Source organism: Podarcis muralis, chromosome 8 (assembly GCF_964188315.1).
Source record: "Podarcis muralis chromosome 8, rPodMur119.hap1.1, whole genome shotgun sequence".
Taxonomy (NCBI): domain Eukaryota; kingdom Metazoa; phylum Chordata; class Lepidosauria; order Squamata; family Lacertidae; genus Podarcis; species Podarcis muralis.
The window spans coordinates 24,139,209-24,166,751 of NC_135662.1; the positions used below are offsets into that span (position 1 = coordinate 24,139,209).

A 27,543-nucleotide genomic window follows, 5' to 3' on the forward strand; every position below is an offset into this window, starting at 1 on the left:
AAGGAACGTCTTGGGCGCTTGCATTCCCATGGCCATTGGGATATCCATTGCAACCCTGTGGGCGTTCGCAAGGAACCGATGCATTTCATTGGGCGTTCATTTGAACATGCCCCCTTCCCTGTGATCCAGCGGCCTTTCGGTGTGTTTCTTTTCTATTGTGTCCTCCGTTGGTATTGAAAGAGTTAAATGGCAGGCTGCCGCAGCTCAAACAGGAGGTAGGTGGGGCTGGGATATACGAAACACACAAGCAGCCTTCAAATCTACTCTTGCGGTGCTGCAGAACTGTCCACAGCTACTTGCAATATTTTCCTCCCTCGCGCAAAAAGAATAAAAGGAAAACACCCAAACAAACAAACAAATAACGCGCCCCCCCAAATCTCAGCAAAGGTTCTCTCTTTTGCCAAGAGCTCTTTAAAGCACCTGTGAACTTCCGGGCAAAAGAAAACAGTAACCACTTCTCTCCAAAAACAAACAGTCCTTTCTTCTTCCTCCTCCTCCTCCTCCCCAAACAATCCTAGACCAGGAAGTGGGAGAGAAGTCTGAAATCCGGTTTCCTTTGCTGCGATCGCTGATGGCGTTGCTTGGGGCGACCCGGTTGTCCGAGGCGCGCAGCTGAAGACCCCGGAGAGCGCTTCCAAAAGGTCGCCTTGACAATGGCGAAGGCGCGCTTGGTGCAAAACGCCACCCTCGCGCGTAAAGAGAGCAGCAGCGGGTTTCTTTCCAGCGGGTGGTACTACTCAAACCAGGTAAGCGAAATGTTACACAGAAGTCTTCACCTCTGCCCTAAATAAGGGACTTTTAGGGCCAGAAGTGTGCATCTGGCACACCGATAATGTTTCATGTTGGCCAGTAAAGCAACAACAAGACCTCCGCAATTCCCTACTGCAAGAAAGCCTCGTTTTGTTCCTCTCTTTGCACTCAGCACCATAAATGTATAGTCAACGTTACATACAGGACTCTTACACCAGAGAGGTGGTTGTGACGATGCTATAGGGCAAAGGAGAACCGTGAACTCTTTGGAGGAGAGGTGCGTTAAGTGTGCAAACCTCGTGGGCAGTGTGCAAAAAGCAACCAACCACTGGGACACCAGAAACAAGCAGAGGCTGTTTTCAGAGAGGGATTTGGCTAGTGGAAATGTTTCAAAATCTGGGTGGCTGTGGTAGCTCTTCTGTGGGGCGATAGGGATGCCCGAAATGTGGAACCAGTGGTGTCAGATGCTGCGCCCTTTGGAATTGTGGGAAAGAGTGCAGGAAGCCAAAGAACTTCTCACCTTCCCTTTCTATGGGTGGTAACCTTCTGCTTGCAAGGCAGGCCTTCTACCACTGAGCTACAGCCCTTCCCTGAGGCAGTGACTAGTTCAAAATGACTTAGCCAATGAGCAAAACATTTCTCCTCTTCGTTCCCCAGGCAAAAGTGGTTTTGCCACCCTAACAGCATAAAGTAGATACAAGGAGGTGACGGTGGCAGCTGTATCCTTCAGAAATGAAACACATGATGTGGCCTCATTTCAACCAGTGTTCCTCATTCTCTTGCAAGGGACAGACAGTGAGCTGAGGTGGGGGAAATGTTGAATGTTATGATGTCAGGTCACACCACTTTTGTTTTACTGGATGTTACCATGGCGATGCACGGGAACGATGCTGTTGGCCATAGCTACGTCTACTCAGTAATGTCTAGTTAAGCCTTTTTTAGGACAGTAGAACCTTGGATTATTACCAAATGCTAATCAAACTGTAGAATGTGAGTAAACAGCATTAGCATTTTGAGATCAACTTTCTCTGGACCCAAAATGTGAACAATGGCTCCAAGAGAGAAGTTTTTTGATGGCTAACCCCTCCATCTTGGGGACTTATCAAAAGTCTGAGATCTACATAGTTCCACCCAGACTGAGGTCACATTGCTTTGCATGGGAGTTCAGCACATGCTTAACCCTTGCTCATTAAAATCAGCAGGATGTAAATGTACTTAAATTCAGCTGGATTATGCCCACAGTATTATTTTTTAAATTGAAATTGGCATTTTATCTTCTTGGCTTTATCTTGTTTTTATTGTTCCTTTGTAATTATTGTGACATATGTTATTATTCTGAACTTCAGTCCATTGGGATGGGGTGTAATATACATGAAATAATTTTTTTGTGATGGTCTAGAGAGGTTGTTTAAATGCACATTTGGTGACTATTGTGTTGCCAGAGGAGCTAGGAAACGCTTGCATTTAGTATACATACATTATCCCGTTGGTATTTCTGTTAATGCAAAGCAGAAACAAGAAACAATCTCCCTTTAGATCTCAGATTATTTGTAAAGGATTCGTGCGAAAGCTTAATTACAATATTTATTACACCAGATCTTATTCTGTGTGTATTTATTATTTATCTTCCATGATCCTCAAAGGTGCCGCTAAGCTTTTTTAGGTGCCTTGCCCTTTTTATTGTTGAAAATGATGTTGTGGTCTTAACCAAACCACACCTGATAAGGTCTTTCTCTTTTTATGATAACACAGCATGGTACTGCCCTAAATTTTTCTTGTTTGCTGTTGCTTTGTTAGCTATAGGTGATCTTCAACATTAGTAATACTCAGAGTAGACCCATTGAAACTGAAATCACTCCAGTTGATTGATTTCAGTGGGTCTGTTCCAAGTATCGTTGGATATAAGTAGATCTTGTGGATTGGTAAATAAATATACAAATCCAGCAGTATATAAAAGTTTCACCCTGGGCATTTCAAATATTCTAACCTTGGTTTAGTTCAAGCCAGCTACTTTTTCTCTCTCCAAACATCTATAAAAATTCTGAATGGTTCTCTCAGAAAGGTTTCAGCCTTGATATTTTTACATGTCAAATCTAGTAAAATCAATCCTGAGCCCAGCTTTGGCTGGGGAGGGCAGGGTATAAATAAAAATTATTATTATTATTATTATTAGTAGTAGTAGTAGTAGTAGTAAGGTACCTTATATTCAGCAAAAGCTGTAGGACTTATGCAATGCAAAATTAAAGCTGAAATTAATCCAGGGTTGTCCCCCCCCCCCTTTTAGATGGTGCTTGGATTTAAACTGATCTGTTGCTTTTGAAATATAGTTAGGAGTCTAGGAAGTGTGACAGAACACAGATATTTGGCACGGAACCTTGATACAGTGGTACCTTGCAAGACGAATGCCTCGCAAGACAAAAAACTCGCTAGACGAAAGGGTTTTTTTGTTTTTTGAGCTGCTTCGCAAGACGATTTTCCCTATGGTCTTCCTTCGCAAGACGGAAACGTCTTGCAAGTTTGTTTCCTTTTTCTTAACACCGTTAATACAGTTGCGACTTGACTTCGAGGAGCAACTCATAGAACGCGGTGTGGTAGCCTTTTTTGAGGTTTTTAAAGACTTTGGTGATTTTTGAAGCTTTTCCAAAACTTTCCCGACACCTTGCTTCGCAAGACGAAAAAAATCGCAAGACGACAAAACTCGCGGAACGAATTAATTTCATCTTGCGAGGCACCACTGTATTCTCTCTAGAAGTGCCTTCATATTCAGTCATGCTTAAGCCCATTTCTGCCAGCAGAAATAAATATCCGTAACAGGATTAAAACCCAAAAGTATAACGTTTCCTGTGTCACTGGTGTGATGTGTGTCAAAGGAGAATTTACCTTTTCTCGGAGGTCACTTCCATGACAAGTGAACCATTCTTGGATTGTACAGCCAATTCTGATTCAGTAGTGTCCAGTGGCACACCATTGTGGACTGACGTTCATCTGGAGTGTAGGCTCAGCTGCACTGAACTGGTGGACCCTATCCATTACATCAGAGCCTACTGGGTTTATCCTGTGGCAGTGTCTCTTCCATCAGGCTGGAAGCATATCTGAGCAGTAGGATATATACTGCCTAAATCATCTCTTGTGTACAGTGGTACCTCGGGTTACAGACGCTTCAGGTTACAGATGCTTCAGGTTACAGACTCCGCTAACCCAGAAATAGTACCTTGGGTTAAGAACTTTGCTTCAGGATGAGAACAGAAATTGCGCGGCGGCGGCAGCAGGAGGCCCCATTAGCTAAAGTGGTACCTCAGGTTAAGAACAGTTTCAGGTTAAGAACAGACCTCCAGAACAAATTTAATTCTTAACCCGAGGTACCATTGTATATGTATAATGTTGGTGCGATGAGAAAGGCCTGTTATGCTGCCATGCCAGGAGTGGGAAACCTGTGGCTCTCTAGATGTTGTTGGCCTCCAACTTTCAATAGCCACAGCCTCATGGCCAATCGCTCAGGATGATGGGAACTGTAGTTCAACAACATTTGGAAGGCCGCAGGTTTCCCATGCCTGCGCTATCTATATCACTTTGTATTGACATTACGGAAATGTGGCTATTTGGGTAACACCGTGAGAGTCAACGGCATGTTCTTTTAGTTTTTTGATGGCCGCATATAGCATAAAAATATTGAGTGTGCTGTTGGTGAGAAACAAGTGGGATCTGAAACAAAATGCTGTAAGTGATTTCATTGAGTCATGCCCTTTCTCTGGTTCTTCATCCCTATTGCTATAGAACCTTTGGCTATAAAACTATCTTTAGGGAGCTGTTTGAGTAGCCTTAGAGGAAATGAGCAGTCAATCTTGGAAAGGTTTTATTTCAAGCTCAAGCACTGAAGCTAAGTTTATCTGAACAGTATGTTAGAAGTTTAGGAATGGAGCATGCTAGAAAAAAATCCACCCTCTTGAAGCAGAGGTTGTCTAACGCATCTCTTTAGATGGACAGAGTAACTATAGTATATCAGCATCTAAAGAAGCACCATTGTATAAATATTTCTACTCTGCTGCCTTGTGATTTTAAGGACTTAGAGAAAGAGAGCGAGAGGATGGCTGTTACAAAACAGCCTGGTTAGATCTGTTGCCTTAAGCTGCATTAGAAGGAAGGTATAGAAATGTGCTGTACAGTTGCAGGAGCGTCCTGCAGCCAATCGGAAACTGTGACAGACGTTTGGCTTCCAAAAATTGTTCGAAAACCAAAACACTCACTTCCGGTTTTCGATCATTCGGGAGCCGAAACGTACAAGTTCCAAGGCGTTCGGCAACCAAGGTACAACTGTACTTTGAATGTATCTCTCCTTGTAGTTTAAACCAAATCGAAAACTTTCTACATGTTGTTATATACTGTCCTTTATATATTTCTTTGAGAAAGCAATACCTGGAACAGATTTGTATACAGTTGCAAAAACTGCACATTTTCCTTTGGCAATAAAGTAATTGATGAGGTAATATAATTCTATAGAGAGAACACTGTGTTTTGCCAAGTTGATTCAGAATCTTAAGCTTACGCTGGTTTTGCATACTTTTAGTCAGATTTGCATAATTTATATTTTTTTTTCCATTTTAGTATTTGCTAGAAATCCAGAACTCTTTTATTTACTTATTGAATTCACATCCTGCACTTTCTCCCAAAGGAGTCCAGGGTGGCAAACCACAGATAAAATAATACAATTAAAAATCATTAAAAAAAAGCAACTACTTAAAGCAAATAAAAATATGTGAAACAGTCACAGATTTTCACACCCAATCATTTCAAGTTGCTAGGAGCTGTATCTTTCAGCCACTGAATACCTGGGGGTTAACAAGGATGTTTTAAAATTCCTTCTGAAAGTTAGTAATGAGGGAGGGAGACACATCTCACCAGGGAGGGAATTCAACAAATGGGGAAGCACCTCTGAAAAGACCTAGCCAATGGGGAGCTTCCAATGAGAGAGGACCGCACCCCAATTGGTTCCATCGCTGAACTGCTCCAGTATGTTGGCATTGTCTCGCATGAACAACCAATTCTACTTTCTGTATGATTCGGGTGTGGGGTAGGAATCAATGTTGGCAGCACCTTAGGATTCTCAGTCTTTTTTAATATTTTTCTTCGTGGGCAAGATGGGGAAATTGGGGATCTGGTATGCAAGATGCATACCGTAGATGAATATTCAATATGTCTCGGGTACTTTTACCATTTAGGCTCTGCTGTTAGGATACGGAAGAGTGTTTGTAAATAGCAGGCAACATAGCTCAGCCCTGCCCTTGAAAGAGCAGGAAGTATGGCAGCCCCAATCCCCAGCAAGTTATTCTATAAATGAATGAAACTGTGTGCATATTTGCCTGCTGTTCCACTAATTATCTGTATTACTGTACACAAATGTTTTGTTTCTGCAGACTTTGCTCTTAGGCGTCTTGTTGGCAATCGCAGGAAACATTCTCATTAGCATCTCTTTGAATCTGCAGGTAAGAAAAATCTCCTTTGTATGGTGATTGGTAATGAGATCTAAGCAGCAAACTGTGTGCACAGGCTTCCAGCCATAATATTTAATGTTGGTTAATAGCGCACTTACATAACACAGCACCGAGCTACTGATTACCTTGCAATATGCTTTGAGTTTTATTCCTCTGTTCAGACATAAAAGCACTCTTAAAGTTCTGCGACTTTTATATTTAATTCGTTGATATTTGACTACACAACTTATTTTCAACCTTCTTCCTGCGAATCGTATTTAGTATTGTGATTTATCTGGGGTTTTTTTTTAATGCTAGGCAAAAGTTCCTAAGCATAGGAGCCAGCATATCAAATTTCCATATAAACAAGAGCCACATCCCTGTGCCTCCTTAACAGTTGCCACATTTCCTTCTCTTCGGTCCCTATACTTTGCCCATATTAAGGCAAAACGTCTGAAAGTGAGCTGAGCATTGGCTTGCAGCGCAGAGCAGTGATCGGATTACCACCCTTCCATGAAATCAGTGCTCACCACGCACTCAGTAATCCTTGTCCCGCAGTAAAGATCTTTTGACTACCAATTTGAATGTTACAGCTCCCATGTGGAAGCCAATGGAAATTGATTCTGTATGCGAGCGCTTGGCTTAATCGCTCTACCATTTGAAAGCAGCTTTTCATATTGCCACCATCCCCTCTCTTTCCAGTGTACAGATTGTTGTTGTTGTTATGATGATGATGATGCGTTCCTCACCAAGGCGACCCAAAGCAACTTACCAAAATAGTATAAATACTATAACCAATTGTAACAAAACACAACCAATAAAAGCCCAAAAAACACATGTATGCGAATATAAGTCAGGTCTTACAGATCCTGCACCACTAAAAGAAGCCACAAAACATAGAATTGTAGGGTTGGAAGGGACCACAAGGGCCATTTCAAGGCCTCACAATGCAGAAATCTTTTGCCCAACATGGGGCTCGAACCCACAACCCCGAGATTCAGAGTCTCATGCTGTACTGACTGAGCTGTTCCAGGTTCAAATATCTGAAGCCATTCAAATTAAGGACCAAAATCCTGGGTAAAAAGGAAGTGTTTTGCCTGGCAGCTAAAAACCAAAAATGTCTCAGGACATGTCTCCTTGTGGAGAGTGGGGAAGCCGCCACTGACAAGATGTGTTCTCCTGTTGCCATCATTCTGCTCATTTTGGGCCAGGTATGCATATGAAATGGAGGGCAAAACAGAGAACTGCATGGGGTCCACTGTGTCTGTCAAGAAGCTGTGCCCCTTCTGTAGCACTTTAGTATAAAAAGGTAAAGGTAAAGGGACCAGTCGTGACCAACTCTGGGGTTGCGGCGCTCATCTCGCTTTATTGGCTGAGGGAGCCGGCGTACAGCTTCCAGGTCATGTGGCCAGCATGACTAAGCCGCTTCTGGCGAACCAGAGCAGCGCACGGAAACGTCGTTTACCTTCCTGCCAGAGTGGTACCTATTTATCTACTTGCACTTTGATGTGCTTTCGAACTAGGTTGGCAGGAGCTAGGTTGGCAGGAGCAGGGACCGAGCAGCGGGAGCTAACCCCGTCATGGGGATTCGAACCGCCGACCTTCTGATCGGCAAGTCCTAGGCTCTGTGGTTTAACCCACAGCACCACCCGTGTCCCTTGCAGTTTAGTATAGTAGCTGATTATTGCTTTTCATTAGTAATACAATTTTTGAAAGCACTATCTCAGAGTTTATCCAGACTTACCGTATTTTTCGCCCTATAGGACGCACTTTTCCCCTCCAAAAATGAAGGGGAAATCTGTGTGCATCCTATGGGGCAAATACAGGCTTTTGCTGAAGCTTGGAGAGTGAGAGGGGTCGGTGCGCACCGACCCCTCTCGCTCTCCAGGCTTCAGGAAGGTATCAGCAAGCCTGGGGAGCCCGCGGAAGTTCCCACAGGGCTCCCCACGCTGCGGATAGCAGCCTGCCGCCCGGCGCACAGGGCGCCCTGAAGCAGAGCGCCCCGCGCGCCAGGCAGACATCGGCCAGCCCCACAAGCTCGGGGGACAGCGGGGAAGCGCAGCGCCGCCATCCTGCTGTTCCCCGACCTGGTTTGGGGAGGGGGGGGAAATAAAGGAAAATTTTTTTTCCTTTATTTCCCCCCCAAAAAACTAGGTGCGTCCTATGGGACGGAGCGTCCTATGGGACGAAAAATACGATACCTTTTACCCCACTCTTTGCAGGCACAGGTCCACACTTAAAAGCTTTGTGTCTGAGTGATTTGGGGTGGGGTTTTTTGCCCCAAGCTTTCCCTGTGAAAACCTACTCTTTAAAGCTGAATTGGAGCAAATGCCAATTCAGGTTTTCTGCAAATGGATGTTTCCTACAATTGAGCTTTAAAGAGTAGATTTTTCACAGGGAAAGCCCCAGGGCAAAAGAAAAGATTGCTCCGATATGGAGCTTTTAATCGTGGACTGTGCTTGGAGAGAGTGGTAAGTGTGGAGAAATCCTCAACAAATCCTAATTACTGATTGTGTGAACCGAGTTTCCTCTGTCCAGGTCTAAATACAAATCTAAATAATTCCATTTAGAGCTTGCTGCCAAAGAAATCAAATATTAATTTTGGTCATTTGGTGGTCTCTTTGTATTTCTGGTTACATGCAGTTTCCCACCTTCCCCACTTAAGTGAAGCTAATGTCTTATCAGTCTTATTCAGACTGGCACCTGGCTGGGCCTTTCATTCTTTTTGGTTTCTTGGCATTGACACCTAGATGTCCCTAAGAATTTGAAGAGTTTTCTGAAAAATTCATTATTTTGAAAGTAGCTCCAAAGTCATGCATTGCAAACCACCTACACTGAATGCTAACTTCAGCTCATGCTGTCATTTTTATTCCAGGAGTGTTTATTTAGGGACTGGAGATTTATATAATTCCTTCAGCACTGATAGCATGATGCAAAAAGCTTCTGCAATGCCATATTGATGTCAAGTACAATATCTGTTACATGCATGCAAACCCATGTCTTTCATTCACATGTTCTCCATCATATCTAACTTTTAGAAATACTGTCATCTTCGACTCATGCGTCAAGGCAGTCAGAAGCCCTTTTACAGAAGCAAGCTTTGGTGGTTCGGCATTATACTCATGGGGACTGGAGAAATTGGGAATTTCGCCGCCTACGGATTTGCTTCAGTCATGCTCGTTGCTCCATTAGGAAATGTGGCTGTCATAGGTAAGATGACCCGACCCCATCCCTTATTCATTGTCAAAGAATGAGCCAGAAATAACTCACACAGTTCAAAGTTGGAGTTAACTCTTTATTACCAAAAACACGACTTCACAGACTCAGCTAAGTGTCAGGTCTAATAAGCAAAGCAGCTCATCCGTGGTAGGTCTTACCTCATGAATCAGTTGCCGAGACTGACAGTCTCCACCTCCCCGCAGCTGCCTTAAGTCTCCTCTTCTCCAGAGATTTTCCCCCAAGCAATTAGAGACTATGCCTGGTCAGCCAAGCTCTCCTCTGCCTTTTTCATGTCTCTTCTGGTTCTGGGCATAGCTGTCAACCGTCCCTTATTTGGCGGGAAACTCCCTTATCCCAGCGACGTGTCCCACAGCTGTCCCTTATTGATGATGTCCCTTAAATTTCCCGGGTTTCAAAGGAAGCAGCTCATCTCCCTCCCTGCCTGCCGGCCAGGGAGGACGGAGGCTCCAGTTGTGTTCCTTCGCTGCGTTGCTCACCCAATAAGGAGTCTAAGAACGACGGGGGGGGGTGGAGCTTGCATGCCTTGTGCCGATCAAATCGGCCGCATTGCCTGGGGACTCACCTTTGCTCAGCGCTTCCCAGCGGAGAGGTGACGGTGGTTTTCCTTGATGCATCCCCTTTGCCGGATTGCTGTGCTGTGGGACCCACCGCTTGAGGCTTTGTTTGGCTGCTGGCTGGGCTTTCTGCCTCGGAGGGGCTCAGAAGTTGAGCATACCTGTGCCCAGAAAATCCCTTATTTTGGCTGCTGATCCCTTATTTTCGAGGCTGCTGGTCCCTTATTTTCAAATCTGTAAGTTGACAGCTATGGTTCTGGGAGTCAAGGGGGGAGGGCAGGAGGGGGAGACCATTGTGACTTTTCACCAGTCCGACTCATCCCTGCCTCTTGGCTGCCTCCCTCCAACTCTCTAGCTTCAGCTTCTGCTTCTGAGCCTGGACTTCTGCTTCTGAGCCTGCTTCTCTGCCACAGATTCTCTCAGCTCACTAAGGCCTGTTACGTTTTCATCTTTGAACACCTCCTCTTCCCAGTCTTCTCCCTCTGAGCACTCATTGTTGTCCCGCCACCATTCCCTGGGATTTGAGCCTTCATCCCTTAGTGGTTCCCCAGCTGGCTCCTCCCACCTTTCCTCTGTGACATCCATGGAGATTTTCCTTTCAATTATTTGAGATAATTGCACAAATGGTTAAGGAAAGTTAAGAGACATATAAGAGAGATCCCTGGAGAGAGATATTTGCTAGAACAGGAAGTATTCCAGTGGAAGGGATGTGCTATAAAATCCCTGTGCTTTTTTAATATTATAACATTGTCTTGGATTCCAAGATGCTGTTGCATGAGCATACTGAATCATGGGACAGAACAGCTTTCCCCAATATGGTGCTTTCCAGAGGTTTTGCGCTACAACTCCCACTATCCCCAGCCAACATGGCCAAGGGTCAGGGGTGATTTGGAGGGCTGCAGGTGCACCATACCTGCTATGTTTGTATAGCTTTGTACCAACATTATGAAAACTGGCTATTTGGGTGGTATTATGGGATTCAATTGCATGGACTATGATGACTGCATATATGGCATAAAAATATTGATAGGCCTGTTAGAGAGAAACGAGTGGCACCCACAACAAAAAATTGTAATTTGCCTGTTCTATCCAGTCATGCCCTTTGCCAGGATATTCCATTTCCTTTAACCCTCAGCTTTCTGACTCCCCCCTCCCCAAGTTGAACAGCATTTCTGCTGAGCATGTGTCATCCTCATGGGGCTGTTTTGAGTTCACCACTACCTTAAGGGTTTCCCCCCTTAAATATATGCTGCATACTTACATACATTAAGATTTCCCAAAGTCTGCTGATAGCTTCCTCTTGTGTCTGAATAGTACCTTTTCAGACGTCATTAGTGTCTATGATGAGGATGAGTTCTCATGCCTAATTCCAGCTGTGACAGCTGTGGAAAAAGACAATATCTGACTGCTTCAGCCTGTACCAAGCCAAATTCTGCTTTTTGCTATGTCACAGTTAAGTCAAAGCACTGCATGGCAACTGGGTGCAAATGACTGGCTCCATATAGACCGAAGTAGCTGCAATTCAGCACAGGGTACTTTTTGTGTCGGGGACAGAAATGCTTGAGCAAAAAAACGCTGTGTCAGTTAGATAATTGTTATAGCAACTGTCTCGGTACCTTGGTGATATTTGAAAGACCCAGTGTCAGTTTCAGGCCTAGCTTTTCCACAAAGAGTATAAGAATTTCAGGGGGAAAGTTTGTCCCTTTCTCCCAGTGTGGGGGCTGTTTTTCATACCAGAGCATTTAGTCATGTGTTCCCCATCCCTCCCCAACCAGTCTGAAGTGGTACTAGTGAGACAGAAGTCTACCACCATGAGGCATCATTGAGAGAAGTAATTTATATTCTAGGTGGGTTCATTTCCCCCTGCCTCAACACACACACACACTATTTTTCAGTCAGAGAGCTGCAGTTTTACAAGATGTTGCTTGGATACTAGCACTTTCTGCTCACGAAAGCTGTCATCCTAATATTCCACATGAAATGGTAATCTTAAGTTGATAGGTTTCTTAAGTGCATTTCAAGTAACTCCTTTTTAAAAAGACCTTTGCTATTATTATGCTCGTCATAATTTATACAGCCCCCAGTAGCTCGTTATAGCAATTATACTTAAATTATTTCTAGGGAGAAGAAAGTTATGTGTCCTCAGGGGGAGGTTTCCTGCTGATGAAGCAAGTGTACACACTGCTGTTTATCTCTTTTTAATCCCTTGACAGCATTTGAAACAGGACACTGATTTTAACAAATGTTTTGCAATGCTTGGAAGAACCATATGTGAGTTTTCTGCTGCAAATGCCATTTTCTTCATTGGCTGTTTCTATGGGTCATTGACAAAATGGAAATATGCTAGATTTACTTTTATTTTTTTGAAAACAGAAACTTTTTTAAATGTTCTATTAGACGAAAAAAAATCGCTACAAATACAACACAAGCCCACTGGGTAGTGGGTTGCACTAGAATATCTGTGCTGTTTATTTGTACTACTTCAGGATTTTAATCACTTCATTTTGCTGCATTTGTAAATTAAGCAAGTCTCTGTGGGGCTGCCTGAAAGGAATTTCCCATGGTGCATAATTCACATCCCTGTTGTGACGTGTATATGTACCACCTAACAAGGTCTCGTAAGAATGTTCTTGAGGTGTGACCACAATACAGTGGTACCTCAGGTTAAGTACTTAATTCGTTCTGGAAGTCCGTACTTAACCTGAAACTGTTCTTAACCTGAAGCTCCACTTTAGCTAATGGGGCCTCCTGCCGCGCCACCGGAGCACAATTTCTGTTCTCATCCTGAAGCAAAGTTCATAACCTGAAGCTCTATTTCTGGGTTAGCGGAGTCTGTAACCTGAAGCGTATGTAACCTGAGGTACCACTGTAAAAGGGAATTAAATTCTATTGAGCAATGGGAACCACAATGCCCCTGTCCATGTATGGCAGGCATTAGAGTTGGAAAGAAGCAGAAATCATGGTGGAAATGGCACGTATCAAAGCATGTAAAGTCATGTGGAAGGTACTGTTGAAACTCCACAACCATTTGTTGCCAGGAGGGTGCCCAAGTTATGTATGCACAAGGAGAAGTGGGTAGTATTGGTGGCAGTTTAAGAGCCCCCAAATAACAGGGTTTGAGGGATGTGCTGTGCAGAGCACTCCTTTCACAAGCCCTGTCTCTTGGATTGTAGCCAATTTTCCATGGATTATTTTTTTTTAAGTGTGTGGAAGTAAACTAGGAGTCTAGTTCTAGCACCAGGATCTGCCAGGATTATATTGCTACTGTGGGTGCAATTTCTTGTTATTATTGTTAAGCAATGTTATCGCAGGCGACTTTATCATCTTTAATATAGTCTCTTATTACGTAACATTTAACAATGACTGTTTGTTCCCCAGGTAGTGCAGTTATTTCTGTCTTATTCCTAAAAGAGTACATAAGATCCGAAGGTATATTAGGTAAGTAAATGCTTGCTGCCAGTCTAATACTTGGAGTGCTGTTTTGATAGGGGAAATAATGCTGTATTAATAGCAAGATATATTTATGCCCCCCACATTTGTCAGCTGAAGATAAATATGCTTATTTTAAAATAGGTTGGAACATAATTTTAATAATAGGCAGGGTCATCCAGTTTTGCTCCAAAAAATGTTATACAAGCTTGGATTTTAAACCCCAAAGTCCATTGAATCTATTTTTTCTGGTAAGTTTTCTTTCTTTTCCAATCATAGACTCATAGAACTGTAGAATTGGAAGGGGCCACAAGGGTCATCTAGTCCAACCCCCTGAAATGCAGGAATCTTTTGCCCAATGTGAGGCTTAAACGCACGACCCTGAGATTAAGAGTCTCATTCTTGACTGAGCTGTCCTAGGTAGACTTTTATCTGTATCAATTAAATGGGCATTTTCTGTTTATGCTCATGATTTTGCTTCCAGTTTTTAAATCGGGAGATAATACTTCAATATTTTACATATTTTGATATGTTTGACAACAGTAGGAGTCCTATCAAAAACAAGGCATAATCTAATTGCTTGATCATTCTGCTCACAGCTCTTTTAATGTTGATATTTGCACACAAGCTCTTTTTTATAACATTAAAAAATAGTAACTGTTTGTTCCTTTTATACTAATTTGGTTATTTCCAAGAGCATTTCAGCAATGTTTTGCTGGCACACATGATCTCAGTTGCACAAAACATTGGACTTTCTGTCTGCCTCAAAAACATTTTTGCAAATTAAATCTGCCTTGCTCTACGGTTCGTTTATTAGATATGTGACTAGTTCCAGCAGATATTTTGGTTGCTTTATGTAAGACAATGAGTCTATAGCTATTTTTGGCATTTGAGATTACTCTGGCCAATTGCTGCATAAATGTTGTTGACATATTTGAGATGGCTGTGATTCTCAAACTTTGTCACAATGCTTATTCCCACAGCAGCTGTCCATAGTCATAGTTCTGCTCATGTGCTCTAAAACTCAACCAGAACACTAGGATGTATTCCTGGGGAAAGTATTGTTTTCCCTCACTAACCTTCACCCAATAAAAAGCTTTGGCGCCAAATTCAGGAAACCAGCTGGGCAGACAAGTCAGCCCATTCTGGTCTTTGTCTCCACTAAGATTATGGATGGGTCTACCACAATGGGACGTGTCATTTCAAGGGGTGAAACTTGGTTTTTGCAAATTTATTCAGCGAGGGGTCTTAAAAATATGTTTTGGGGGTGTGAGGAATTCAAATATGCTATTATTTTTGTGACTTGACAACATTTAGCATGGCAAATCTTCATTTGATTAAAAAGCGCATCAACTACTCTTGGAAAACCAAATAATTTTAATTTTACCTTCTGAAAATGTTGGGTAATGCTGTAAAAATTTTACATTCTCTGCATAAAGCACATGCTACTAAGGATACACTGTAATCATAAAACAACATTAGAAACTAATGACATCAGCTAATAAGAAATCTAAATAAGTTTCATTAAGTCTTGCTTTGATTTGCTCTTGGACATCAGCCTCCGACTTGCTTCTTGGCCTGATTTAGCCCTCACACTTTTTATGTCCATATACCCTGGCCATTTAACCCACAGCACCACCCAGGACGTGGGTGGCTCTGTGGGTTAAACCACAGAGCCTAGGACTTGCCAATCAGAAGGTCGGCGGTTCGAATCCCCGCAACGGGGTGAGTTCCTGCCAACCTAGCAGTTTGAAAGCCCGTCAAAGTGTAAGTAGATAAAAAGGTACCGCTCCGGTGGGAAGGTAAACGGCGTTTCCGTGCGCTGCTCTGGTTCACCAGAAGCGGCTTAGTCATGCTGGCCACATGACCCGGAAGCTGTACGCCGGCTCCCTCGGCCAAAAAAGCGAGATGAGCGCCACAACCCCTGAGTCGTCCAGGATTGGACCTAATGGTCAGGGATCCCTTTACCTTTACCTTACCCTGGCCGTTGCCTCTGCAACTTGTTTCACACACCTCTCTATGGACTGAACATGATAGGGCCACTGTGGAATTTGCATGGGCTCGTCAGTGAACTTCTCTACTTTCTCTGTAGTAAGTTTACATGTCAAAGGAGGTTCATATATCCTGTTAGACCAGTCTATCAGCTCCAACAGGGACAAAGCACTGGTGGAAGGTGTCTTTCTAGACATACAGAAAGATCTCCCAGTGTTTCATCATCTCTGCCCCTCAGGTCAACGATCTTCTGGACACCACCTCTCCTCTTCTCATTGTCATAGGAGCATGAGAGTGTATGGATTATTTTGCTGAATGCATACCATGCTGAACGCCAGGCAGTTGTCAAAACAGCACCCACCACAGCCTTCTTTTGCAGCCAAATTCACCACAGCTGAAACAAGAAGTGGTGTGGGCCTTCTACTCAAGGAGTGTTTTACTTTGCTGTTGAACCAGCAGGGGTACTACACACAAATGATGTATTCTATTAACAGCCTTTAAGTTGTTGCGGGATTTGCCTTTAAAGCCATGTTTTGGAACCCATATGCAGCAAAACCTGTTTGCTGTTGTTAACCACCTTGAATGGCTCACTGGACCAATTTCAAGAAGGGCCAAATCCATGGGAAGGTTTCCCTGTCCTTATGGCCTGTATGATCCAGTACCCATATGCTTGATCTGTAGACAGATCCCTTATGACATTGTCACTCAGTGAAGCAAGAGGCTCTCTAACTGGGAGTTTGGTGGATGAAGGATCAATTTCAAATTCCGTAGCAATGTCTAGCAATGATACCTGTCCACTTGCTGTTAGACAAGGTCTTCCCATCAACTGCTTGTGAACAAGTGCCACAGAGGTAATTTGTTGGTGTGGAGGGCTCAAAGCAGCCATATCAGTTTACGACTAAGCTTGACCTCTATATAATAATAATAATAATAATAATAATAATAATAATAATAATAATAAATAATTATTTTATTTATACCCCACCCTTCCTGGTTCAGAAAACCAGGCTCAGGGCGGCTAACAACAAATTTAAAACACTTAATTGATGCAACAAAAAACAGCATAAAATACAGTATAAAACGTGAATAACAATAAATTCAGAATTCAAAAATCAATTTAGCAGGGACAGTCCCAATAAACATTAGATGATCACCAGGGCTAGCTGGCTAAATTAGTCCTATTTGGGCCAGTGAGGAGACCAGGGGAGAATTAGCTGTGGGATCCCAGAGTGGGTAATCTCCATTAAAAGGGGAAGAGGAAGGGAAGGAAGTAAGGTGTGACATATATTAGTGAAAATAACATACAAAATGCACTATATTGCAGATAACTGTTTCCAAAACATGTGTATGTTAGACAAAAATTGTGTATAGTAGGGGATATTTGCACTAAAAGGCCGGTGGGTTTTCATGAGGCTGGTTTTTGTTTTAATTGTGAACTAGTATGTGGAGAACCGAATTTCAGATTAGAAAAACAGGAAACAGGGAATAACCAAAACTGACAGAATTCACCCATCCCTAGTGACGATTTGCATACTTTTTTCCTACGCAGAAGTGCTATCTGTGTGGGAACGTCTATCTTGTTTGGAGTGCCTGTCATTCGTGCAAAATGAAGAGGATGACTGGGCTCCCTGCGCAAATAAGCAGGCAGATGATGCAGGCTGTTAGTGTAATGATTGTACGGTAATTGCACAGCTGTTGTGGGCGTTTGGAGAAAGAAATTCAGTGCTGCTCCAATAGCCCTATAATATTTAGTTATTTGGTCCAAGTGATACATGGAGAATTCATCCCTCAGCTGATCATGTTCCCCTTCAGTCTTGTACGCTGCACAATGTTTTAACTAGAGTTCTGGGCTGATTTATTTTATTTCTGCGAGTTTGCCTTTGCCACGGAGGTTTTTTAACAATGTTGCTGCATTCCATTGGAGTTAGCTGTACCATGGCAGATACGGTGATTGTTGGGAGGTTTGTGCAAATACATAAATATAGAACACTGTGGGGATTGTCCCCCCCCCCCCCACCTCTAAATTGCGAGTGTGCTATTATGTCCCATTGATGTTCTGTGCAGTAGTCTGTGCCCCAGAAACTCACGTTCCACATTGATTTATTGATTTGTTTTATTTTATTTTTATGGGATGGGACCTCTGAAATAAAATTAAAAAGCAGCCTAGAAACCGCATAGACCAATTTAAAATTGGCATTTGGCAGCACCGAAGAACACAAGACATACTCATGAAGAAAAGCACATGTCTGTATGCACTTGCACGTTCAAGAACACTCTGTCACAAGCCCACATCCTCTTTTCAATGAGTGTAGTTACCACACAGCCCTTCCACGAGTGATGTAAAGAAAGAAACTGCTACCGAAGGAAGGGGAGCAGAATTCCTCACTTTCCTGGGCTGCGATCATTAATTTTCACACTGCTCCCCGCTTCCCTTGAAAGTGATCTTGAGATATCAAGAGTGCTTTCTGAAGGCTCTGTGCATCCGTCTTGCTGCCTGGGGAAATCCCCGGAGTCCTCAGGCTTAAGGATGAGTTCTGGCCACTTCCAGGAGCAATAGCTATTAGTGGTGAGAGGAGGAGGGCAATGTAACTATCCCAAGATATCAGAGCTATGCTATGCAGCTACCAGCTCTGCATTCAAACAATTGCTACATATGCGGTTGCATCCTTGATTTCAGTGATATTTACTTTCCCCCAAATCTGAATGACCCTCAGCCCACAATTAAGATACCTGGCCTGGCATGTGTCAATGTTTCGCGTCATCCTGGCGTCTAGAGGCAGTATTATGACAGAGGGTTAGCATTCCAGATGATGCTAACCAGTGTGCACCAGGTAGATACAAATACTGGACAATGAGACTACCAGCATGTCAGAAGGAGGATGGCTCAATGGGTCAGTGTGTCTTGCTGTTAAGCAGAAGGTTGGTGGTTCGAGCCCACCCAGGGATGGCTGTGGACAGGATTCCTGCATTGCGGGGGTTTCGACTCCATGACCCTTAAGGTTCCTTCCAACTCTACAATTCTATGGAATTGTGTTCTGAAATAAAGTTAAAATGCAAGCAACAAAAATCAAAAACATGCAAAGCAGAATGGAAAGACCACCAAATTAGAGGAAAGGGAAGTTCATTGTTTATATTACTTGGTATATCACAGGTAACCTTGGGGAGCAATATGAGTAAAACTGCCTAAGTCAGTTTGGACGTATATGCAGCCGAATCATAGTCAGGAAAACAAATGCTCCCATTTCTGCAGTCCTGGTAGTAAAGTCCATTGAACTTGGTGGACTTCTGAGTAGACATGCATAGAATTGTGCTGCCTCTGTGGTTCGAATGTGACCAGGTCATAGGAGATAAATGGAGTTTGTGCATAATCATAGTCTCCTAAATTTGATCAAACTGCTGCTGTTTAGAAGGTTTGCCCTGGAGACTTCCAGTTACGTGTTTTGTAAAAAATAATAATAACAACATGTTTGTCTACATGTATTTATTTTGAAAGGTGGAACTGTGACGATGGCAGGAACATTTTTGGTGGTGACCTTTGCTCCCCGCGTTACCCAGGAAGTCACGGCAAGAAAGATACAGAATGATTTAGTTAACTGGCAGTTCCTGATTTATGTGGTGAGTACAGTATGCAAAAGTCGCTGTTTGCAAGTGGGGTCTAGAGCAAAATGTTGCAGCGAGCAGTGCTTTGGTTCTGGAACCTAGCCAGCTGTGCCTCCTTCCAGCATCCTCCAATATAGTCCACCTTCCCCTCTCTGCAACAATCATTTGGAATTCTGTGGCCATTGCCGTTTCCACAAGTCCACTGCTACTTTCCTGTTGTGCATGGAAGGTACTATTTCCGACCACATAACGATCAGCACTCAGAGAATGAGTTCCCTCTTAGTACAGTCATACTCCGGGTTACAGACACTTCAGGTTGCGTTTTTTCGGGTTACGGACCGCCGAAACCCGGAAATACTAGAATGGGTTACTTCCGGGTTTTGGCAGTCGCTCATGCACAGAAGCGCTAAATCGCGCTTTGCGCATGCGAAGAAGCGCCGAATTGCAACCCGCGCATTCGCAGACATGGGTTGCGAACACTGTGGGTTGCGAACGTGCATCCCGTACGGATCACGTTCGCAACCCGAGCACCCACTGTACAGGGTAATCCAGGCACTCTTGGTTTGTAGAGTCAACAGGTATTTCTCGTGTGGGAACCGATTGTTCTTTCGGTCAAGGATGTTGCTTGTTTGCTTACTTCAGTTTCTACTCCTTCCACATTCCTTGGGTCAAACGGAGTGTGAATTTAAGAGTGCCTTTCCAAACTATAGGGAAATGAGCATAGAAAAAAAGGCAAGGCCGCCTCCGCAGTTAGTTAAAGGCTAGTGTAACGAAACTTTTTTTCTACATGTAGTGTAAGTTTGGGTTTGATATGTTTTATGTAAAATGCTCTCAAATGAGAGAGCTGGCCCAAAGATGCTGCAGCATTCTGCACTAGCTGCAGAAGCTGACTCTGCAAAGGCTGCCTTAGACTTTTGAGCATTCAAGAAAGGACGAGAGTAAATCCGTACTTTTAGAACCATGGCATGATGTGCTAGATGTCAGAGAGGGGGTTCTGCTTGTGGTGGCCTTTGAGTGGAAATGCCTGTTTATGGGAATCTTGACAGAGTGGAAAACATGATTTATGAGTCAGGAATACATAGGATTCAGGATATAGTTCAGCACAGACCCTTCATGTCTTGTAATCCACCCCTGAAAGACAAGAGGAGCTTGTTTTTAGTTTTTTCGTGGGAGAAAGACTATTCTAGGTGGACGTATTAAATGTGGCTCAAAACTGTTTCTTTACACACATCTGTTCAGAGGTCCCTAATCTTTGGGGACTGGTGAACGCATCTGGAATTTTGATAAAGTGTTGTGGGCGCTGTCACAAAATGGTTGCTATTCATAAACATGCTATGGCATTTTAAGCAGTATCAGAATCGCTTCTGTGATCAACAGCATGCAATGTTTCCAACTTCAGTTGCATATTCTGGCTTGAAAATACGATTGGTGAAAGCACAACTCTGCAACTTCTTGGTTAGTTCTATAAAGGGAAAGAAAGGGAAATTTGCATATCAGAAAAGAGGGAAGCCAGCAAGCCCATAGCACACTTAACAATTTCCTAGCCGTCGTTAAAAGCCTGCAGCCAAAATATCCCCTATTCTGCTTTTGTTCCCCCATTATTTTAAGCAAGCGCCTTGCCCTGCCAACATGTCCAGTGTCGTTTCTTTCTCAACGAATAAAAAAACTTTCTTTAAATTGTGGACTTGTTAGGGATAAATACCTTTCCTCACCTTCTAAAGCTTTAGGCTGCAGTCCAGGGAAGCACTTAGAACACCCATCGGAACATGTTTTCAGAACATTTACTGGCGACCTATTTTTTTCCTGCGAGAAGTAAAAAGGGGAGTTTCCAAATGTAACTTGCTGCTCTTTATTGACTTGAACAGATTGAGGGCAGTTTTAGAATTTTAAACCTACAGTTCCAGATTTGGAAGCTGGGATACCAAGGAATGCCCATACCTGATTGGCTGTTTTATTTATGTATTTTCTTTAGGTTTTATTGTTTGACCATAAGCCATAACAAAACTGAATATGCAGCACAGATGTCTAAAATCATAATGGAACAGAGTAATCATATAACAAAACACAGATGATTAAAATCAACTGTTTTTTTTAAAGAAATGAATCTAACCACATGCTTTTCTGTGCAAATGAGGAAGAGGAAACTTTTTCAGTTACCAAACTCTCCTTACTCACAGGAAATAAAAAAAGGCTTCAGAAATATATATCAGTAATAAAAGTTGAAAAGCAAGGCCCCCCCCCTTTCATAGTGGGGGCTCTTCCCCACCTTCTCTGGGGTTCCTTAAAAAAGACTTGTGTGCTGGGAGGGAAGGCAGATGAGGCCAGAAAGCCTGTGCCATCTGCTGTTGTAGAAGAAACCTAATTGGTAGTACAGTGGTACCTCGGGTTAAGAACTTAATTCATTCTGGAGGTCTGTTCTTAACCTGAAGTTGTTCTTAACCTGAAGCACCACTTTAGCTAATGGGGCCTCCTGCTGCTGCCGCTGCGCCGCTGGAGTACAATTTCTGTTCTCATCCTGAAGCAAAGTTCTTAACCTGAGGTACTATTTCTGGGTTAGTGGAGTCTATAACCTGAAGCGTATGTAACCTGAAGCGTATGTAACCCGAGGTACCACTGTACTGTATTTTCCCATAGGGGAAAGGCCATAGCTGAATGCTAGAACATCTCTTTGCATGCAGGTCCTTGGTTCAATCCCCAGCATCACTAAGTGGGGCTGGGAATGTTCCCCTGACTGATACCCTGGAGATCCACTGTCAGTCAGTGTAGGACCAATGGTCTGACTCAGTACTGTGTGTTAGAATCATAGAATCATAGAATCATAGAGTTGGAATAGACCACAAGGGACATCGAGTCTAACCCCCTGTCAAGCAGGAAACACCATCAGAGCACTCCTGACATATGGTTGTCAAGCCTCTGCTTAAAGACCTCCAAAGAAGGAGACTCCACCACACTCCTTGGCAGCTTTGGCAGTTTGTCAGTGTCCTTCTTGAACTGTGGTGCCCAGAACTGGACACAGTTAGTTTCTGTGTGTTGCCACTGTGCAGTGCTCTTGGAGTCACAGGACTCTGTTTACATTCCAGAGACATTCCAGGCTGTTGGAAGTCTCACGGAAGACGGGAGACGGATATGATGTTGCTGGTTTCCTATTCCTTTGTTCTTTTGTTTCAGTTGCTCTCTGCTCTCACAGAGAGAGGGTGATTTCTTTTCTGTCTGCGTAGCTTATTAATAAAACCTAGTAATGTAGCCATAAATCTCATCACTTCCGTGTGCTGCTTTGATTCTCTGCTGAATGGGGGATGTGCCTGGAGCTTTATCAGAGGCTCAGGTCGTCAATCACGTCGGAGGCAATTCTGGAGGACTCGGCCGGAGGAGGATGAGCTTTTTCAGCTCGGTCGAGTGGAGATTCCGACACTGTGTCCCTATGCACCTCCAGCTAAAAGGACCAGAGAGCCGCTGCTCATAAGAGTGCAACAGGGATTGGTGGACAAATATTCTTACTCAAAACAGCTCAGCGATATAGAACAACTCTTTTGCCTGCAAAAGATCCCGGGTTCAGTTTTCCTCGGCATCTTCAGGTAGGGCTGCAGTGACCCTTGTCTGAAACTCTTGGAGATCTGCTGCCAGTCAGTGTAGACAATATCAAGTTAGATGTGCAAATGCCTGATTATCGTCTTCCAAAGCAACTACTCCATTCCGAACTTAAAAATGGAAAGCATAATGGTGGTGGTCAACAAAAGAGGTTTAAAGACTCTCTCAAGGCAAATCTTAAAAAATGTAGTATAAACACCGGCAACCAGGAAATACTGGCCTGCGAGCGCTCCAATTGGAGAACAACCTTTAGCAAAGGTGTCATGGGCTTTGAAGGCGCTCGAACTCAGGATGAAAGGGAGAGATGTGCTAAGAGGAAGGCACGCTTGGCAAATCCACACCATGATCAACTCCCACCCAGAAACAAGTGTCCCCACTGTAGAAGGACGTGTGGATCCAGAATTGGCCTCCATAGTCACTTAGGGACCCACTGTTAAAACCATGTTTATGGGAGACAATCTTACTCGGCTACGAGGGATCTCCAAAGAAGAAAAAGAAGATGGACCAATGGCCTAACTGTATAAACAAGTTTCCTGTGTTCCTATGTAAAAGGGCTCTACTGTTGAATAGTATTACCTAGCAGAAGGGAATACTAGGTAATACTATATTAGGTCAGGGCCAGCGCAAAAGAGTTTTATGTATGCATACCCACCGCTTCCAGGTCAAAGAAGCACCCACCACATCCCAACATCTGCACTGGAAAGTGGAAATTCACCCCATGGAATGTGTCTACTAAGCAGCAATCTATGGCCCATATGGAAGCCGCTTTGGAGTGGGGCTGCAGTGCATGTGGGGGTGTTGCTGGCGATTATGAAGCAGCAAGCCCAGTCTGCGTGCAGCGTTAAGGAAATCCCATCTGCAGAATGTCTTGCAAAGCAGCCTCTCCTCGCGTACCATTAACTCTGCTGGTATATTTTTCTTTTATGCAACCTTTTGACAGGTAGTTGGCTAGGCAGTGATTGAAAACCAGTGCAGAGTTACAAATGCATTGCAGGTGTTCTGAGCAGAACTCCGCGTTCAGTCCAAGTTTTATTGATGAGGGTGGAGGAACAGAAGAGTAAGTGAAGGTAATTAATGCAAGCGGTAAGTAAGATAAGCCATAGAGTGGGCTGCAATCTTCAAGTCACCTACACCAGAGTAGTCTCATTGCAATTGGAGGGTGGCAGGCACTGCTATGTACAGTGATGGCTCAACGTGATTATACACAGTTAAAATTGGATGCCTTTGCTTGCCAGATTATTACTGCAAGAACTCTCTCTCCTCTCTCCTTTGTTTTAAATCTTTCCAAGGCTGTAAAAATAAAGTAGGCACTTGAAAGGGTAAGAGAGCTAGACAGCAAAATGTGAACATTTCTTAGGAAAGGTTTATAGGAATAATTGTTTGATAAATGGTGGTGAGGTTACCCCTCTTACTCATCCCTTTAAAGGGGGAAATAAGTATGTGACATCTTGTTAAAGATTTTGTCTGAAGCTTTTATTCTGCATTTTAGCAACTTAAGCCTTTTACGCTTTTTCTTTTCAGATCCTGGCAGTAATAGCATTCTGCATTCTTTTGTATTTCCATAAAAGAAAGAAAGTGAATCACATTGTGATTTTGCTAACAATGGTAGCAGTGCTAGGTAAGAATACGGCTCATCTGCAATGTTTTGTGCTGATTTTGTGCACATCGTTCCTTTGTTCTCTTTTGTTTTGTGGTGGCTGATCCCGAAACCTCTTGCAGGGCTCCAGAATTTTGCCCCCTTGTCCCTTTTCTTCATGCTAACTTATGTGTGTCTTGAGTATCCATGCAGCAGAATGCCACATTAGATATTGGTTCTGCGTCAGGCTACAGGTGGAGAATACCGCTATTGAATCTTATGCCACATAGCAAACTCTTTGTGAGTAGAAAGCTAGCCCAGAAGGGGACAGGTTCCTGCTGGCTTTCTATTCGCAGGGAAATTTTAAACACAGATGAACATCCATAAATTGTATGTCCAGCCTACGGTCTGAAGAGTGCAGACCGTTCAGTCAAATCAGAACTCTGTCCACATCTTTCTGCTGCAAATATACACTTGGGGAGAGATTATACGTAGGGCAGTCAGTTCATGGAACAAGACTCCACTGTTGCCTTCTCTGAGCTATGACATGTCATGAACATTTGCCCCACTGAGCATTTCTGGGGATGCTCCTTGATCCATCTTTGTCACTTGAAGCGCATAGGGGCGCAGTGGCTAGGGATACCTTTTATCAGCTTTAGTTGGGAAGACAGTTATGGCTGTCCTGGACCACTTGATCCCAGAGAGAGTGAATTAGAGAGTCTGTCTGAAATTCCTTGTTGCTTGAAAAGAGATTTCGACCAGCACTAGCTGAAGTAAACAAACCAATAACTCAAGCATAAAAGCCCAAGCCTATCCAAGCACTTTGTGGAAGTGTATATAAGCTGTGTGTCGAGATGGGCAACAGGAGACCTATTCAGTTTTCGTCTCTCATTTGCATACATATTTTCCCCTTAGAGTTTGAGTCAAAGCAAATAAAAAATTTAGTATTGTACATTTGTTTGCGTTTCTTCATGGTGCACTGGAACATATTCCATTGTTTGCACAGTAAAACAGTCTTCAGCCTAGAAGAATAAAAATTATGGATATATGCCACAGTCCCTGGAGAACATTCCTTAGTAAAAACCATTGAATTTAATGGAATACAAGTTATACACTATGTCTTCTGGAGGAGATTGGACTTGGTGGGCTATGGTCATGGGCTACAGGTTTTTTTTTAAATTGGTGGTATTAATGATGTTCACACATTGAAATTACCAGCTTGGATTTAGGTGACTCAGTGGAGTACATTTCACACGAATCTTATGTGTGCATTAGAAGTTCTCATGTCTCAGTATTTTCTTGGTGACTCTGGGTTTGCTTCTTCTCCCTTTATAATGATACCCAGTTTGGAAAGTGCTTGAAGACATTTAAGGGCCTTACACTGCAATTCTGTACATCTCTACCCCGGAATAAGTCCCACCGAACTCTAAGGGATTTCTAAGTAGTTATGCATAGAATTCCAATATTGATCTGTATCTTTTATGCTGAATTAATCCTCTCCGATTGAATTCAGCCAGAGCATGACATCGCAATCTCAGAATAGCTCCACTTTACACAGAATTTCATGCCTAGAAATTAACTGGTGTGCTGCTGTTTCCTGTAAAACACACGCGCAGAATGTGAACAACAGCCACGTGTTCATAAGCACCCATGTGTGAGAGCTCTGATAGGTCTGTTGCCAATACATGTAGAGCAGCTTTTAAGAGCACATGTCCTGTCTTTTGCGCTTTGCTACAGGAAACACCACTGCATCTGCATGTTGTGACCTTTAAACCTCCCCCCTAAATAAATTCAGACAAGACTCAAATTTTGGTTTGGTTTTTGGCAGAATTTAGGTCACAACTTTATTGATTACAGCAAGTGAATGGTTGCATAGGCTCTGGTTCAACTAGCTCCCTGCACTGTTGCAGGTAGCACTGACCCAGGACACCAGCATAGGTCAGCCCAGGGTGAACACCTGGATAAGCAGAAAGCCAGGAACAGGCTATCTCCGCCACCCAAGTGCCCCCCTGAACTCAGGCACGGGCAAAACCCCCTCACAGGGGTTGACCAAACCATCGAGTCCCTGGATTCCTTAAATGGAATACCCTTCATATAGGGATGGCGAGAGCATTCTCCCATCCCTATCACTTGAACCAGAGCCTTACAAGTTGTGGTGATTTGCTACGCGACAGGCGAAACCCAAATGGCAACAGCCAATCAGCCAAATGGGGAAAATTCCTGCCGTGCCCCGTCCCAATGACAGACGACACATGACGGCATAGCAAGGTCAAGCGCGCAAGCCCTAAATATAGGGAGAGGCAGGCGGGTGTTCCGATGCAAGCACCGAAAGAGGAAGCTCTGGGCCACGTGCATAGGTATATATAGGTCCCTTGATCTGTTTAGACTGCGTCCCATTGGCCTGATTGAACCCTGCACCAAGGGACCTACCAATCGGGTGTTGTGGCTATCCAAACGTACCCACCCACAACACAGGGTTAGGTTGCCAGGTCCCACCACAACACATGCCCTCTTTAAGGGAGGACCCGATTTGTGGCAGACATGATTGTTGCATAAAGTACAGGCTGGAGTTGCCTGCCACAGCTGCACAAGCAAATTCAGTTTGCTTTCTGATGTCACAGCTGGCCAAATATGTACCAATCATGATAAATATGATATCTGTATGGTGTTGTTGCTAGTTTGCTTAGACCAGGGTGTCATTCAGTAGCTGCCACCTGCCAGCTGAAGCAGTAGAATAATCAGGTCTTTTTTTTCCCCCAGCCGGAACTTGCCGGAACTCAGTTCTGGCACCTCAGGAAAAATAGCACTGAGAATAATCATTGTTCTAGGTTGAAGGGTGAGGAGATAGAACCACTTGACAAAGTCATTGACTGCAATTTCTGACATTTCCAACTTCTGATTGCCAGTCAAAGAGCACTTTGCTTCGTAAACCATCAATGGAAGGGTGAATCTCTTTCCCAGTCATTCAAGAATAGTATCTTTAATATGAGCAGCTAAAAATCCCAGAGCTGGGAATTAGTCCTTATAAATGTGTTAAGATGATGTCCCCGTTTGGATGTCTTTTTAAAGGGAATTTAAGGAGAGTCTTATTGAACCAGACCAGCTCCATCTAGTCTACCATCCTTTGGGAAGCCCATATGCAGTGCATGGAATCAATAGCCTCCCTCTGCTGTTGCTACCCTGCAGCTGGTATTCAATGGGATATAGTCTGTGAACATGTAAGTTTCAGTGTAGCCATAGATAAACCTCCACAAATTTATCTAATCACCCTTTAGAGCCATTTAAGACCAACACACTTTCCTACATTCCGCCTCCCCTCAGGGCATGATGTGTAAACCAGCAAGGA

The 27,543-nt window shown here is 43.5% G+C and overlaps 1 protein-coding gene across 1 annotated transcript in view; it reads left to right on the forward strand.

The window, feature by feature from the left end:
• The first annotated feature begins 502 nt into the window (after positions 1-502).
• Positions 503-27,543, forward strand: part of NIPAL2 (NIPA like domain containing 2) — a 46,774-nt gene continuing 19,733 nt past the window's right edge. The window contains 6 exon segments of the mRNA XM_077932829.1: positions 503-746; positions 6,162-6,230; positions 9,257-9,428; positions 13,391-13,450; positions 18,927-19,048; positions 24,143-24,239. Coding sequence (XP_077788955.1) covers positions 654-746; positions 6,162-6,230; positions 9,257-9,428; positions 13,391-13,450; positions 18,927-19,048; positions 24,143-24,239 — 613 coding nt within the window. The 5' untranslated portion in view covers positions 503-653.